Here is a 17,785-nt window from a genome sequence, read left to right on the forward strand (position 1 = left end):
AATATAAGAATCCCGGGGCATAGGTCGGTTGCAACCCGGAAGTACCCTTCTAAAGGAGGGGGCAGTAAGGCAATCCGGAAGTGGATGTAAAGAAGAGATGCCACTTGGCGGCCATGGCAGCTGTAGTACTGGTGGCTCCGGGTCAAGGCCCAGCAGAGTGGAGTAACATGGGTAGCACTGGGTATAGGGCAGAGACAGCTTTGTATCAGCTTCCCTGCTGAGCCCCTACGACCAATCGTTAGAGACCTGCAGGACTCCTTTCCTCATCCTAGACTCGGAGAGGAGTTTGCTGGGATTGGTGGGCTGGTCCCAGACCTGGAGGAATCACCGGCGGGGCTGCTCCAGGGAGATAGGGGCGCCCGGAGAACAAACATCTTCGCTTGGATTTTTCCTTTTGTTGCTGCCGCCCGGAACGTTGTGGAGGAAGTAGGCCTGTTATGCTACCCTTATAACAATGATTGAATAACTCGCTCATTCGCATATTTTCCCCCTGGACTTTTCTCATCTGTTAACCCACGAGAATCCAGTGACTGATATCTGAAAACTTAGGGGCTGCGACCTAAGATTGCTCAAAGTTCTCTCTGGTGCTAGTATCAACAAAAAGGGAGTGTTTCCAGGTACCTTCAAGAGAACAGTGCCTCGTGAACATATCTGCTGGTGGGGAGGACAAAAGAACTGGGAAGTCTACTTGTTCTGCTGAAACAACCACACGCGTTTAAGAACCTAAGTACCCTTTGAGACCACCGAAAATTTGTACTCTGGTGGTGGTGAGTGAATAAAGGAGGGCAGAATGGATGATTTCATCTCTATTAGTCTGCTGTCTCTGGCTATGTTGGTGGGATGTTACGTGGCTGGAATCATTCCTTTGGCTGTTAATTTCTCAGAGGTAAGAAATTCTCAATTTTCTGTCAGCTGTCAGCATGGCTGCTAGGAAGTAGTCATAGTTGTAAAGGGAAGCTGCTTCCCCTGTTGATATTAGAGCTGAAGGTTTTATATATCTCTCCAAAGATGCGTGATATTTAATAACAACCTCACATTCAGCACTAGTGTTCTTTAACCAGAGGTGGGTGGATCCACTGAAGATCCTGGAATACTCTGAACGCCCTGAAATTGAATACAAAAATTTGAGGCTCTGTGCATTTTCTGGGAGAGAGGCACCATAGCATTCTTTTGATACTCAGAAGTTCCAAAGAATCAAGATTCCAGCTTGCTATAAATGAAGAACTTTATTTGTCCATGTGAGTTGAAATCAATATTAACTTCTCTCTGTGAGAATATTAAGCATACTTTTTTGGGGAAAGGGTTTTTTTCTTTTGGACAGCTGTAATTAGAATGAAGTAAGAAACCAAACTGAATTAGATTGGTTGGTTTTTTTTGTCTCTCTTTTTTTTTTTTTTTTGCCTTTTCTTGGGCTGCTCCCACGGCATACGGAGGTTCCCAGGCTAGGGGTTGAATCAGAGCTATAGCCACCGGCCTACGCCAGAGCCACGGCAACGCGGGATCCAAGCCGCTTCTGCAGTCTACACCACAGCTCATGGCAATGCCGGATCCTTAACCCACTGAGCAAGGCCAGAGATCGAACCCGCAACCTCATGGTTCCCAGTCGGATTCGTTAACCACTGCGCCACGACAGAACTCCAAAATTAGATTGTTCTTAATTCACATTTCCTTTTCAGAAGGAGACATTGGAATGGATATTTGAAGCTGTTTTCAAATCTGTTTGCTTAGAAATGAATTTTGTGTTGATATGGTTTGACATTTTGCTTAACTTGTTTGGTTATTTGTCATTACTTGAACAACCATTAAAAAGGAAGAAGGATAGTTGAAAACGTTGTTCAATGAAAATGCAGATCAGGATCTTCAGGTTGTCATAGGAAGTTCACAGCATGCACAGTGCTCAGAGATTTGAGGGAGGAAAACAACTACGTTCAGGATTTCTTGGGTATAGCTTGGAGTGGCTTCACTGCCAGGCCTGAAAATGCTTTAAAAGAAAAGGAGAGTGGAGAATGGCCTGAAGTAGAATGGAAAGGTAGCGGTGAGGTGTGAGGTGGCCTTGAAAAACCTGAAGAAAGAGATTGGTCAAGAAAGTAGCCTGTGAGTGAGAAAGGCAGTGGGACTAGGCATTATGACCTTGGAAATAAAGCCCTCAGCCACATGGAAGGGGGACTCAATTGCTGCTGCTCCTTTTCCGTTTCTTTCTTTTTTTCTTTTTTTTAATCTGTTCCTCTTAACCTCTAATGATAATATTGAGATAAAATTTGAGTGTATACATTACCTAATTACATTAAACAAAACAAAACCCAGCGAGGTACAGATGAGGAGACTGAGACTTGGATTATGTCACTTGGACAAGTTCATGAAATGTGTTAGAATCAGAGCTGTTTTTTTGATTTAGGTTTAACTGACTCAGAGCAATTCTTAGCCACTGTCCATTGTGGCAAAGGTAGTAAACTGGTAGCCCATGTACAAAATCTAGCCTGCAGACATTCTTTCTTTCTTTTTTTTTTCTTTTTGGCTTTTTTTACAGCTGCATTTGCGGCATATGGAGGTTCCCAGGCTAGGGGTCTAGTCGTAGCTACAGCTGCCAGCCTGCGCCACAGCCACAGCAACACAGGATCCAAGCCACATCTTCGACTTACACCACAGCTCACGGCAATGCCTGATCCTTAACCCACTGAATGAGGCCAGGGATCAAACCCGCAACCTCATGGTTTACCAGTCGGATTCGTATCTGTTACGCCACAACAGGAAATCTGCCTGTCAACTTTATTTGTTAGATTAGCAGAGTGTTAAATTTTATTATTATTATTATTTTTTTTTTTTTGTCTTTTTGTCTTCTTGTTGTTGTTGTTGTTGCTATTTCTTGGGCCGCTCCCGCGGCATATGGAAGTTCCCAGGCTAGGGGTCTAATCGGAGCTGTAGCCACCGGCCTACGCCAGAGCCACAGCAATGCGGGATCCGAGCCGCGTCTGCGACCTACACCGCGTTAACCCACTGAGCAAGGGCAGGGACCGAACCCGCAACCTCATGGTTCCTAGTCGAATTCGTTAACCACTGCGCCACGACGGGAACTCCCAAATTTTATTATTGTTACATCTTTTTGTCTGTGTTTCCTCAAGGCAGCTGTTGGCTAGAGCTGGGTAGCTGTGGAGTTTCATGGCCCTTCTTGGCTGTGATGCCTACTTCACCCGTTTGGGCTGCCTGTCTGCCCAGTACTTTATTAACCCGCTATCTCTCCTCTGACATAAACTACATTAGAATTGGGTTGACATTATTAGGGCTGACATTTGTGAAATTTAAGTTGGTTTGTATATTTTAAAAATTACCAAGTTAAGGAGTTCCATTGTGGCACAGTGGAAATGAATCCGACTAGTAACCATGAAGTTTCGGGTTTGATCCGTGGCCTCGATTAGGGGGTTAAAGATCCAACGTTTCCGTGAGCCATGGTGTAGGTCAAAGACATGGCTTGGATCTGATGTTGCTGTGGCTGTGGTATAGGCCGGCAGCTGTAGCTCCGATTTGACCCCTAGCTTGGGAACCTCCATGTGCCACGAGTGTGGCTCTAAAAAGCAAAAAACAAAACAAAACAAAAAAAAGCTACCGAGTTAACATTTATCAAGAATTACAATTAATTCAAAAAAGAACCAGTGAAACTTTATTTCTAGAAAATGCTTGGACCTTTTCCAATTTCAGTAATATCTCAGTCTTGAGTGGTTTTTTTCAGTATGCAGATGTTGTCTGTTCTCACTGAAGGAAATATGTACATGAGTAGTGTAATTAACCAGGCCATTAATAAAGAGTATTCATATATGTCATTTGTGGCTTTTTAAATTAACAGCAAGTAGGCTTTTTCCAGATGTGGGTCTTCCAGTACTATAAGGCAGTATTCCTAATATCTCTTCATTATTATAGCAGGAACAAAGTGTTTTGGGCTATTAGGATAAAAATGAAATATATAACTTGGTCAAAGATGTTTTGGAATTCAACTGGTGATTTTTCTCTCTTGAGAATTAGCATTTTTCCTAGATAAACTATACTATTATTAGAGATCAATGTATCACGAAACTAGTGAGATAAGTTTATAAAAAAATAAACTTCATTCATGGAGACTAGGAAGCAGTTTCTACTCTTAAAAAATAGCTACCCAAACTTCTGCATTACCTAAGTATCTTTTCTTTTTTAGGAAAATCTAGCTTCATTTTGATCTAGTGTTATTATAAATAAAAGGGACAATAGGAGTTCCTGTCGTGGCTCAGCTGTTAACGAATCTGATTAAGAACATGAGGTTGCGGGTTTGATCCCTGCCCTTGCTCAGTGGGTTAAGGATCTGGTGTTGCCGTGAGCTGTGGTGTAGGTCAAAGGCTCAGCTTGGATCCCGCGTTGCTGTGGCCCTGGTGTAGGCCGGCGGCTATAGCTCTGATTAGACCCCTAGCCAGGGAACCTCCATATGCCTCGGGAATGGCCCTAGAAATGGCAAAAAGACCAAAAAAAAAAAAAAAAAAAGGACAATAAACCTAATTTATTTTACAGTTTTATTTATATGAAAATATATGCTTTTTATTCATGTTATTAATCTGTCTACGGCTTTGTCATTTAATATTTTTTCCTTCAGAATTGCTCAAAGCAGGAATAAAAGATCAATAATGCCATTGGTAATGGCAGGATTAGTGTTCAGAAATGAGTTAAAATCAAATAGTCTGAAATTGCTATAGTAGTGGTGTCTACTTGCTATATCTGACCATTAAGAAGTTTGTGTGACATTATTTATTTCTATGTCACTTTCTCCAATATGCTCCAAACCAACTTTCTTGATGCTTTTGTAATTTCTTTTTGGACTTTGAACCTGGTGACTGTACCTTTATGCTTCCGTGATCTTACCTTTATGCCTTTATGACTGTACGTACCTTTATTCAAGAAACAAAATCTCTGATTCTCAGATGTCTTTATAAGTAACTTATTCAAGATGCTTTTTTCTTCAGCAGATGGGAAGGAGAAGAACTACCTTTGTGAAGGCAACCAAAACCTGCTTTACAGAAATGAGAATCTGTCTGGTAAAGGAGTCGGACACACTAGTTTAGTGCTACCTTATGTTTTTAAGATTCAGTTGTTAATGAGCACTTTCCTTTGACTCTAAATGAAAATGCTATATAAGTAGGTTGAAAGCCTATGACCTAACATTACTTACTATAAACCCAGCTTATCAAGTGCTCTGGTCGATGAAGTTCAGTTATAGATGATGGCCATAGTGGGATTTTAAGATTGACCATCTGAGGATTGTGATTTATCTGAACAGGTCTCTGTCACCGAGCTGGTAACAGAGCAGGCAGTGTTTGCACTGGAACTCTATGGGCGGCCCTCCTCAAACTCTGTGGTACATGACTAGTTTTTGTTTTTGTGTAATTTCCATTCCATTGCAGACCAATGTATTTGTGAAAATGAAATGTGAAGAAGATGTAGTGGGGAAAAAAATACAAAATATGAGCCCAAATGCAGTATTACTGATTTAACAGTCATATAGTTAACTCCTATAATTGTAAAAATCACATTGCTCTAAAAAGTTTTGAAGGTTTTCTCTCATTTTGTACTTTTCTTGTTGCAGAGCCGTTTGGACTATAATGCCACATTTTTCACGTGTTAAACAGTAGAGATCCATGGATATGCAGATGATGGTAGTGCTAGTGTCACTTCAATAAAGAATTTAAGATAATTAACATGAATTTCAAAAGGAACTGTCGAGACAGGTAGTGAAGTTCAGAATTAGTGTCACTACTTGAGCAAGCTATTTAACATCCAAGTCCCTTCTTCTGTAAAATGCCCCCCCCATGGGGACTGTTATGAGGACGTAATGAAATAACATAAGCACAGGCCTAACTCTGTATTTAGAACATAATAAGAACTTTTAAAAACACTGATGCTGATTCTCAGTACTGATTATGAAAACTTTTTTAAGATTTTTATTCTTATAACTTTGTTCTACATTATAATTTTTAACACCCCCCCACCCCCTTTTTGGGGAACAGACTTCTAATAATGAATAAACTCCTCCCTTCCCCACCCCAGTTCAGAAACTTCTCAGCAGTTTGTTTGGAATCTGAAAGGTCTTGTTTGTGGATTGGCATTCCTGTTTGCCATGAATGTTTCATTTGGAAAGGCCAGGGCTCTTCCTGTGGTCTCCCTGCCTTGGAGTATTTTTCTTAGTATTTAACTTTTACTTCTTCATAATAGGTTTTCTCATTTTAAGTTTTGTTTTGTTTTTCCTGTGTTTTAACTTTAGATTTTGTTTTGTGTATAAGGATAATAACTGATTCATTCATAATAAATATCTTTGGGACTTCGAGTTACCACTAAATCAAAGGTTTGTATCTAAAGAACAAATTTGTTCAGCATGTTTTTTTCTCCAACAGTTGATTCTTTTTAAAATAGACTTGGGAGGGAGTTCCTTTCATGGTGCAGTGCTTAACGAATCCGACTAGGAACCATGAGGTTGCAGGTTCGATCCCTGGCCTCGCTCAGTGGGTTGAGGATCCTGCGTTGCCATGGCCTGTGGTGTAGGTAGCTGTAGCTCCCATTCAACCCATAGCCTGGGTGGGTGCTGCCCTAAAGAGAAAAAAAATGATTTGGCAAAGTTGTATTTATTTATTTATTTATTTATTTTTGTCTTTTGTTGTTGTTGTTGCTATTTCTTGGGCCGCTCCCGCGGCATATGGAGGTTCCCAGGCTAGGGGTTGAATCGGAGCTGTAGCCACCGGCCTACGCCAAAGCCACAGCAATGCGGGATCCGAGCCGCGTCTGCGACCTACACCATGTTAACCCACTGAGCAAGGGCAGGGACCGAACCCGCAACCTCATGGTTCCTAGTCGGATTCGTTAACCACTGCGCCACGACGGGAACTCCCAAAGTTGTATTTTTAAGAACTTTTACATTGTCTGGAATAACCATTTGTTTGGAATTTTATTTCTGAATTCTAACCTTTTAAACTTTGTATTCTCTGTAGTTTATCCATATCTAGAAAGCAATCATTTACTTTGTCTTTCCTCATATTATTGTCTTATATGCGTCTTTACTAAGTTTTGATCAAATTAAATTTAGATACAGTGAATTTTTTTTTTTTTTTTTGTCTTTTTGCTATTTCTTTGGCCACTCCCACGGCATATGGAGGTTCCCAGGCTAGGGGTTGAATCGGAGCTATAGCCACCGGCCTACACCAGAGCCACAGCAACGCGGGATCCGAGCCGCGTCTGCAACCTACACCACAGCTCACGGCAACGCTGGATTGTTAACCCACTGAGCAAGGGCAGGGACTGAACCCGCAACCTCATGGTTCCTAGTCGGATTCATTAACCACTGTGCCACGACGGGAACTCCATAGATACAGTGAATATTATTTTCCTGAAAAAGTTTCTTTTCTCTAGGATATTACATGGATAAATATCATTGAAGCTAATTTGCGTAGTAATATTAATAATAGTTAATGCTTATTGAGCTCCTTCTGTGTGCTCAATAATGCACAGGCAGTGATGTGCATTATCTTATTGAATCCTCAGGACAAGAATATGAGACAGATACTATTAAACTTTGCTTTACAACTGAGCATAAAAAGGCTTGGGGACATCACAGACCCTGGTAGAGGGGAGATTTAACTCAGTCAACTTGATTATTAGTCCAAAACACTTGACCATTAGAGAGTAATTCCTTTCCTAGTGAACACTGTGAAGAAGGAATGAAAGTGTCATGGATCTAAATTGGCATCTTTAGCTCCCCAAATTAGGAATATCTTCTACATCACTAACACCTTCTACAGTACATCTCGTGCCTTGTGCTGACTCAGTAGAGCAGGATTGAAACTGCAGAGGTACACCATCTCTGAATAACGGAAATCTTTAAGAAAGCCTGAAAGTGTCTTCAATGCCCTTTAAAATAACACCTGCCAAAATGGAATCTAAAGCATTTCCCATTTTGAACTATTGAAGATTAATTTTACACTTGGTATCTTGATAGTTTAATCTGTTCTAAATTGTGCTACTCAAGAATTATCATCTTATTTGAGAAAAGACTTGAAATGGATTCAGAATGCTCCTATATGGGACAGTCTTAACCTCTCCTCTAGTTGAAGAATTTATTTATGTACTTATTTATTTATTTATTTTGGTCTTTTTGCCTTTTCTAGGGCTGCTCCCAAGGCATATGGAGGTTCCCAGGCTAGGGGTCTAATTGAAGCTGTAGCCACCGGCCTACAACACAGCCACAGCCACACCAGATCCAAGCAGCGTCTGCGACCCACACTACAGCTCAATGCTGGTTCCCAGGCTAGGGGTCTAATTGAAGCTGTAGCCACCGGCCTACAACACAGCCACAGCCACACCAGATCCAAGCAGCGTCTGCGACCCACACTACAGCTCAATGCCGTATCCTTAACCCACTGAGCAAGGCCAGGGATCGAACCTGGAACCTCATGGTTCCCAGTCAGATTCGTTAACCACTGTGCCATGACGGGAACTCCTATATCTTGTATCTCTTTGCTCAGTGTTTCCTGTAAATTATCCACCTTTGCCTCCAGTTTGTTTCCATTGTCTTGTATCATCTTCAGCATCAACAGTCTAAAAAATCTTTTTCCTGGAGGTTGAGAATCTCCTGATCACTTAGCTGTTTTCTGGGGTTTTTTCTTTGTCCTTTATCTGAGTTATAGTTCTCTGTCTTTTCTTTTTCTTTTTTCTTTTTGCCTTTCCTGGGGCCGCTCCCGTGGCATATGGAGGTTCCCAGGCTAGGGGTCTAATCGGAGCTGTAGCTGCCGGCCTTAACACACTGAGCAAGGGCAGGGATTGAACCCGCAACCTCATGGTTCCTGGTCGGATTTGTTAACCACTGCGCCACGATAGGAACTCCCTCTGTCTTTTCATTTTTATAGGTTTTGGTGTGGTGACCTTTTTACAGGTAATAGAGTTGTAGTCTCTCTTACTTCTGGCGTATGCCTCCTTGTGGCTGAAGTTGGTACAGGGGCTTGCTGTAGGCTTCCTGATGGGAGGGACTGGTGCCGGCCCACTGGTAGGTGGAGCTGATTCCTATCCCTCTGGTGGGTGGGGCTTTGTCTCTGGATGAGATTAGAGATAGAGATGGCTGTGTGCCTGGGGGGTCTTTAGGCAGGCAGCCTATTTACTGATGGGCGGGGCTGTGATCCCACCTGGATTATTGTTTGGCCTGGGGCTTCTCAGCTCTGATGAGTGGGGCCAGATTTTCCCAAAATGGCCACCTCCAGAGAAAGGCATGCTGATGAATTATTTCCAAGAGCTTTGCTTCCAATGTCCTTCCCTCACAACAAGCCACATTCACCCCTGCTTTCCCAGGAGGTCCTCCAAGAACTGCAGTCAGGTCTGACCCAGATTCCTATGGACTTTGCTTTGCCCTGGGACCCAGTGCACGTGAAAGTCTGTGTGCGCCTTTTAAGAATGGGGCCTCCGTTTCCCCAGTCCCTGTGGAGCTCTTGCGCACAAGCCCCACTGGTCTTCAATGCCAGATGCTCCGGGGGCTCTTTCTCCCATCGCCAGAGCCCCGCGCATGGGGGTTTGATGTGGGGCTCAGAACTCTCACTCCTGTAGGTGGGTCTTTGTGAAGCAGTTACTTTCCAGTCTGTGGGGCTTCCCACCCGGGAGGTATGGGGTTGCTCATATCGGGAAATCGCCCCTCCTGCCTCTTGATGTGGCCTCCTCTTTGTCTTCTGGAGTGGGATATCCTTTTGAAAGTTTCCGGTCCATAGGGTTGAAGATTGCTCAGTATTTGGTTGTAAATTTTGCTGTTTTTAGGACAGCAGTTGAGCTCCAGTCCTTCTACTCCGCCATCCTAATCCCCCCTCTGGTGGTTTATTCTTTAATTCAGTTCGCCCGTCTTTAGTATACACTATTAAGTCCACACATGCTCATCTTGAGGGTGATCCCAGGAGTTCATACAAACTTTACGGAGTCAGTTTCCAGAGTTCTGCCTTCTCCACAATTTCCCTAGTATTCTTTTGTTCTCTGGGGCTTCTCTTTTTTGTTCTCTCACCAAAATGCCAGAATTTTAGTTACTTTGCTTTGTTGTTCCCTCATTCAGGGCTCCTCCTAGGCCATCGGCAGCATGCGAACCTCTGCGCTCCCAGCATGGTTCCCGGAAACCGGAACTCCAGAAATCTGGATTTTAAGTGAATCTTCTAAATTTTATACCTTGGTTATGAATTCAAATATTATTACATCGCTGTGTGGGTCAAAAACCCTGTATTTATGAGCTGCCAGTAACGAACCTTTGGGCCAGACTGATTTCTAAGCTCTATGTAAACTAGAAAGAGCAAACAAGAAGGGTAGGCAGCAAGTAGAGAAAATAAGGTAGCATAACTAGAGGTAGATAGGAGTTCCCGTCATGGTGCAGTGGTTAATGACTCTGACTAGGCACCATGAGGTTGCAGGTTCCATCCCTGGCCTTGCTCAGTGGGTTAAGGATCCGGCGTTGCCATGAGCTGTGGTGTAGGTTGCAGACGCAGCTCAGATCCCGCATTGCTGTGGCGTGAGCCAGCAGCTACATCTCTGATTAGACCCCTAGCCTGGGAACCTCCATATGCCATGTGAAGCGGCCCTAGGAAAGGCAAAAATACAAAAAAAAAAAACAAAAAAACTAGAGGGAGACTGAAAAACATTTCAGATTACTACAAAACCTCAAAGTGCCATTGTTTAGAACCACATTGTAAAGGGGAAAACATTTCTGTGTGCACATTAATGGCATTGTGCTCTCTAATCCCACCACAGTGTAATAATAGTATGAAGAGCTGCAGCATCAACTCACGTGTCAAGTTCTGTGTTGATTTTAACAGTAATTTGTGTCCTGTTTATAGATGAGGAAACTGAACCTCAAAGCTTACTAAGTTCAAAGCTATGATTTATATAGCCTCTAATTAAATGAACACAAAAAACTTTTTAAAAGCCTGCCCAGGATTTCTTGTCGTGGTGAAGCAGAAACGAATCCAACTAGGAATCATGGGGTTTCGGTTTTAATCCCTGGCCTCATTCAGTGGTTTAAGGATCTGAGGTTGCCATGAGCTGTGGTGTAGGTTTCAGACTCAACTCGGATCCTTTGTGGCTGTGGTGTAGGCCGGCAGCTGTAACTCCAATTTGACCCCTAGCCTGGGAATCTCCACATGCTGCGGATACAGCCCTAAAAAGGCAAAAAGACGAAAAAAAAATTTATATTCTGCCTTCTATTACCTGATAGTATAAAGCATAAGCATTTTCCTTTGTTATTAAAAATATGTTTTGGGTATTTTTAAATGTCTTTGTTATACTCAGTTATTTTAAATACAGAAATTAGTACTACGCATTTAATTTGTTTTCAAGTTTTTGCCATAATAGTGTTGAATATTTTTGTGTCTACTGCTGTGACCGGTAGAATGACAGGATTAAAAGCCATAAATGGAGTTCCCGTCGTGGCGCAGTGGTTAGTGAATCCGACTAGGAACCATGAGGTTGCGGGTTCGGTCCCTGCCCTTGCTCAGTGGGTTAACGACTGGCATTGCCGTGAGCTGGTGTAGGTTGCAGAATCGGCTCGGATCCCGAGTTGCTGTGGCTCTGGTGTAGGCCAGTAGCTACAGCTCCGATTCGACCCCTAGCCTGGGAATCTCCATATGCCGCGGGAGCGGCCCAAAGAAATAGCAAAAAGACAAAAAAAAAAAAAAAAAAAAAAAAAAAAAAAAAGGCATAAATACCCTCAAGGAAGTTCTCACTTTATGTTACCAGTTTTTTAAGATGCATTTTCCCCAACAAATGCAAATGGTGCCATATTCTCACAAACATTGAGTACTATCATTTTTAATTTTTAAAACTTTGCTAATTTGATAGAGAAAATTGTAGTTTATTTTAATTTTCTCAGTTCAGTCAAACTTCTTAGGTATTAATAATATAGTGTTTGTTGCCAGCATTTTCCCTTGCATCAGTGGGTTTGTGCCTGTTTTTGGTTTTGTAGGCACACTGAACATCTTATGGGATTTCCTTTGATGTTTAGAAAGGACTCTTACACGAAAAGAAAAGCAGATTAATCTTATCTTCCAAGATTGGAGGAAGTGGGTATTAATAAAGTATTGCTTGCTATTGTCTCTATGTTAAATAGGAAAGAGGAAGCCTATAGCCACTGATATAATGCAACTATGATAGCTTTGTTCACTTGAACTTCTGTACACATATCTGGATTTTGTTTTGTTATTCTTGTTATTCTTGTAGAAGAGAGGCTTAGAAGCATTTACTGCATGCTACTGATGATGCTAAACAAAAGTAATAATAGCAGTTACTCTGTCAGTTAAGTGTGCAACATCATCCTCCTACATGACATTGGTAGTAGTAGTAGTAGCCCCATCTTACAGAGCAGGTTATTGACCTTGCTCCATATCACAGAGCTGCTGCTTAGAGGCAGGGAGCTTTTTGGCATCTTGTCTCAGTTGTGAGGACTTGGAAGAATCAAGTTCATATTTGAGTTTTCTTTTCTTTTTTTTCTTTTAGGGCCACACTGGTGGCATATGGAGGTTCCCAGGCTAGGAGTTGAATCAGAGCTGTAGTCACTAGCCTGCACCAGAGCCACAGCAACGCGGGATCCGAGCCACATCTGCAGTCTACACCACAGTCACGGCAACGCCAGATCTTTAACCCACTGAGCGAGGCCAGGGATCAAACCCGCATCCTCATGAATGCTAGTTGGGTTCGTTAACCACTGAGCCACAATGGGAACTCCTTGAATTTTCTTTAATACCTATAACTGACACTTAACTGTAGATAATGTAATAGTTAAATTGACAATTGGAAGTATTTTCGTGAAGCAGGTTTATTTGTGAGAATATGGGAAAAGCCTTGGTTGCCTCAATAAGAGTTCCTTTGTGCCCTATGAGATTTCATCTCTTCAGTGCCTAGAGCCTTGAAGGGATCAGTCTTATAACAAGAGATGCATTTTTCATATTTTAGGAAACTGTAGTTGATGTTTTAGTACTGAAATGAGCATGGTACAGGGGGATTGAAATAAACAATCTTCAGTATTAAAAACTTTAAAAATTACTAGCATGCATTTAGTTGAACCAAACACTGTATTGACTGTTTCTATGAGCAAGTAAAGAAAAACCATTTAGGAGTTTCTGTCGTGGCTCAGCGGAAACGAATCCGACTAGGAACCATGAGGTTGTGGGTTTGATCCCTGGCTTCGTTCAGTGGGTTAAGGATCCTGTATTGCCATGAGCCGTGGTGTAGGTTGCAGATGTGGTTCAGATCCTGCGTTGCTGTGTCTCTGACATTGTGTGGCTCTGACGTAGGCCGGAGCTACAGCTCCGATTAGGCCCCTAGCCTGGGAACCTCCATATGCCACAGGTGCGGCCCTAAAAATAGGAAAAAAAAAAAAAAATTGTTGCCTCTATAATTAGGTTGCCAAGAGAAAGTTAGTAGATGTTTATCAAGCTGATAAAGGTTATGTAGACTTAAATAATTTTTATATTGCTTTGCTGAAGATTGAAACAGCTGAAACAGTGTTGAAGATCAGCTTGAAAAATACTTACTTGGTTAGGAGGCATTTGTTTCTTCTTGTCTTTCAAACATGCTGTTGTGATTATAGACCCCGGGCCTGTCCGCATATCTTTGTAAAGAGAAATGCGTGTGCTTTCCTCATTTTATTTAGAAATTTTTTTGTCCTTAAAAAAAAAAGAAAGAAAGAAAGATGAAGAACTGTTGAAGATTGAAACATGGTTTTAAGCTCCTTGGAAAAAAACAGATGTCATTTAAGGTATTTGCATTAATAGGACAAATGATAGCATTGCCTCACATGTACTGTGATGGAATCCTATTATGGCTTAACATGTGTACTTCAGTACCTCTTGAGCCAAAGCATAAATTCTGAATCAAGTAACCATAGAAAATTCTTGATATGGGTATACTTACGAGAAATATGTTAGGCCATTTTCCCAGCACAGGTATTCTAAAGAGGTTCTAATGCATTCATGTATTTGTTGATATAAAGAGCCAGTAGAGCGGCAGGTACCATGTGCCTTGCATGATGCTGGGCATTTAATTCATTCTTTTAGTAAAATATTTAGGGAGAGTCTGTTATTTGTCAGATACTGTTGTGTAAACTGAGGATTTAGCAGTAAATTAGAAACAAAAGTCTCTGCCTTCACGGAACTTAAAATTTTGGGGTAAGGAGTTCTAGGAATAAACATAGTATTCAGTGAAGGTTTAACTTCATTTAGTAAATAATGTGCTTTAATTTTAAAATACACTGGAAACACAATAGTAATTTTAGCTCATACTGCCTTTCCTTGGAGGAAATATGACAAAAATATACGATTCACTCATTCACCTTGATCTCTTTAATTTCTCAAATTCTTTTTTTCTTTTTTTTAACGGTATTATAATGTAGATCTCATTCTTATACTGTTGTAGATCAGAGATTTTAAAGCTTTTCCTGAGCCAGGGATTGATTTTAAGCTGCAGCTGAACCTACACCTGATCTTTAACCCACCTGATCTTTAACCCACTGTGCCATAGCAGGAACTCCCCTGGTCAATAATATTTTTGAAATTCGGGAGAATTAATGAAAGATTACCTGCTTAAATTTCACCAAGTAAGGACACCAAAAAATCCAAAATTGTTGTCACCATCACTTCTTAAAGGACATTTTAACAGCAAAGAGTAGTAGGTAGGACATAATCTTAGAATAAAGAATAGTCCTTTATGGAAGTTCAGTCCCTGGCCCAGGAACTTCCATATGTTGTGGGTACTGCCAAAAAAGGAAAACAACAAAGAATAGTTGTTTACAACGACTGTTATTTTATCCTTATTTCTCTTATTTTGCCACAGATCTTTAGAAAGTATCAATAGAGAACAGTTATAACTTAATTATACTTTTGGTTTTCCTCTTGATGCTGCTAAGGGATTTTGCTGACACAGTATTTAAAGAGGTTGTGTGATTGGATTTTATCTTTTTTTCCAGAGATAAATTTGATGTGTTGGAGTGTATGTCCTGTGCCACGTGATGGATATTGGGGATGTACAGGGAAGTAGATCATGCCTCTAACACTAACTAGCCCCGCTGTGTGATCTTGAGCAAATCATCCCTCATCTTTGGCTTTTGATTCTCCATCTATATATTGAGAGGATTATTTCCTAGATTTCTTCTAGTTCTTAAGCTTGGATTCTGTGTTGATAACTTTGGTAACTTTTAAAAGTATGTGTCTGAAGATTAGTAAAAAATTTTACTCTCTTTCTAAAAATTTGCACCAGGCTCCCATTCACTTTCCTTCAGCTGGCAGCATTTAATCTTTCATACATGATTAACAAAGAGGTGTGATTTCATGACTGTACCCTTTAATGACTTAACATGATTTTTTTTTTAAATAATGATATTAGCTGTACATGAAGATTTGACTATTTTCTAGCTTGAGCCTTTGAGAAATTCTTACAAAATCTGTTGCAGTGGATAATGTTCAGAAATCTGGTCCATGTAAATAAGTGAATGGAATTATAAGTAATTACACCTTGGAAATAAGAATATCTAAAAATATTAGATTAGTTTAAATTAAAATTTAAAAGGCAGCATTTTAGGAGAATTCTTTTTTTACTTTCTTTCTCGATTTAGAATTTTTATTTGTAGTGTCCATCATTATTCTGGATGGTACGTATCCCTCAGTTATCTTAAATGGTACTACTTCACCGCCTCAATTTTGTGGTCTGCAAACCTCAAAAACTCTCTTCTGCTCCTGCTTTTAAAACTTGTCTCAGGGAGTTCCCATTGTGGTGCGGTGGTTAACGAATCTGACTAGGAACCATGAGGTTGCAGGTTTGATCCCTGCCCTCGCTTGGTGGGTTAAGGATCTGGCGTTGCCATGAGCTGCGGTGTAGGTCGCAGAGGCGGCTTGGATCCCGCGTTGCTGTGGCTCTGGTGTAGGCCAGCGGCTATGGCTCCGATTCGATCCCTAGCCTGGGAACCTCCATATGCCGCAGGAGTGGCCCAAGAAATGGCAAAAAGACAAAAAGACAAAAAAAAAAAAACAAAAAAAACCTAGTCTCAGTCTAGTTCTTCATGTGACTCCAAAGTAGAATATTATAAAGCGCTTGGTAAGTGCCTGGTGAATTTGTGGATTGAGCCACAATTTTAAGCACCACTGGTTTCTGCATGAAGTTATTTACATAAACTTGTGATAAACGATTCTTGAGGATTATATGAATGACAGGTGAAATTGATTAAGAAAAAATTTTGAGGAGTTCCCGTCATGGCGCAGTGGTTAACAAATCTGACTAGGAACCATGAGGTTGCAGGTTCGGTCCCTGCCCTTGCATAGTGGGTTAAGGATCCGGCGTTGCCGTGAGCTGTGGTGTAGGTTGCAGATGCGGCTCGGATCCCAAGTTGCTGTGGCTCTGGCATAGGCCGGTGGCTACAGCTCCGATTCAACCCCTAGCCTGGGAACCTCCATATGCCGCCGGAGCAGCCCAAGAGATAGCTAAAAAGACAAAAAAAAAAAAAAAAAAAAAAAAAATTTTTTTTGAAAGTGGTTTTTAGTGTTCTTCATAGACCTCTGACCTTGCTTTCAAAGAACTGCCACGAAGACACCTTGTTAAAACTGGATAGTTGTGAAATGAACATTTTCCGAGATTCTTGGCTAAGTAGATTATTACCTAAGTGATTTCTTTTAATAAATAGGTAAAATTTTTTAGACTAAAAGGTACAGATCTTGATACAGTTGATGAATTCTGACAAATTTATGCAAATGTAACTCACATCCCAATTTTAAAAAAAAGCAAAAACCTGGTGTCATTTTCCAGTTAGTCTTCTCTGCCTGCCGTTGTGTTCCCATCCTTCCAGAAGCAGCCACTGTTCTGATTTCTATTGCCACAGATTAGATTGGCTTGCTTTTATTTTTTATTTTTTTGTCTTTTCTAGGGCCTCACCCCCAGCATATGGAGGTTCCCAGGCTAGGCGTCTAATCGGAGCTGTAGCTGCCAGCCTACACCACAGCCACAGTCACGCGGGATCCGAGCCGCATCTGCAACCTACACCACAGCTCACGGCACCACTGGATCCTTAACCCACTGAGCAAGGCCAGGGATTGAACCCGCAACCTCATGGTTCCTAGTCGGATTCGTTAACCACTGTGCCACGACGGGAACTCCTGGCTTGCTTTTAAACTTCATATAAATGGACTCATACAGTACATACTATTTTTATGTAAATCTTCTTTCATTCAAATGTTGGGATGATGTTTTTGAGATTCATGTTGCTGGATGAAGGAGTAGTTTTTTTTTGTTTTTGTTTTTTTTCTTTTTGTTACTGATTAGTGTTCCATTTTATAGTTATACCACGGTTTATCCATTCTGCTGTTGCTGGAAGTCTGATTCGGATGGCTGTTGTGGATAAAGCTTCTATGAGTATTCTTATACAAGTTTTTGGGGGAGACATGCTTTCATTTCTCTTGGTAAATACCCAAAAATGGAATGGCTGGTTTAACTTTATACACAAGACTGACAGTTTTCCAAAGTGGTTGTACCTTTTTTGCTCCCACCAGCAATGTATGAGAGTTCCAGTTGCTGCGTATCCTTGCCATCATTTCATGTTGTCGTTCTTTTTTAATTTTAGCCATTTTAGTGGGTATGAAGAGGTATCTCATTGTAGTTTCAATGTGCATTTTCATGATGACTAGATGATGCTGCACACCTTTTCATGGGCTTACTGGCCATTCCTATATCTCTTAGGAAGTTATCTAGTTTTACATCTTTAATTAAAATAATTGTTTTTCAAGGAAAC

At 41.1% G+C, this 17,785-nt stretch overlaps 1 protein-coding gene across 3 annotated transcripts in view; it reads left to right on the forward strand.

Moving 5' to 3' along the window:
• The window catches only part of SLC39A9 (solute carrier family 39 member 9), a 58,857-nt gene continuing 41,134 nt past the window's right edge, over positions 63-17,785 (forward strand). Inside the window, exons 1-2 of one of the 3 annotated variants that reach the window (XM_021099402.1) lie at positions 66-886; positions 14,978-15,040. In XM_021099402.1, the coding sequence (XP_020955061.1) occupies positions 15,020-15,040 (21 nt within the window). In that variant the 5' untranslated portion in view covers positions 66-886; positions 14,978-15,019. Of the gene's footprint in view, positions 887-14,977; positions 15,041-17,785 lie in introns of all 3 variants that reach the window. The other 2 variants (XM_001926183.6, XM_021099403.1) reach the window with 2 other exon arrangements.

The sequence above is a fragment of the Sus scrofa genome, chromosome 7 (assembly GCF_000003025.6).
Source record: "Sus scrofa isolate TJ Tabasco breed Duroc chromosome 7, Sscrofa11.1, whole genome shotgun sequence".
NCBI lineage: Eukaryota > Metazoa > Chordata > Mammalia > Artiodactyla > Suidae > Sus > Sus scrofa.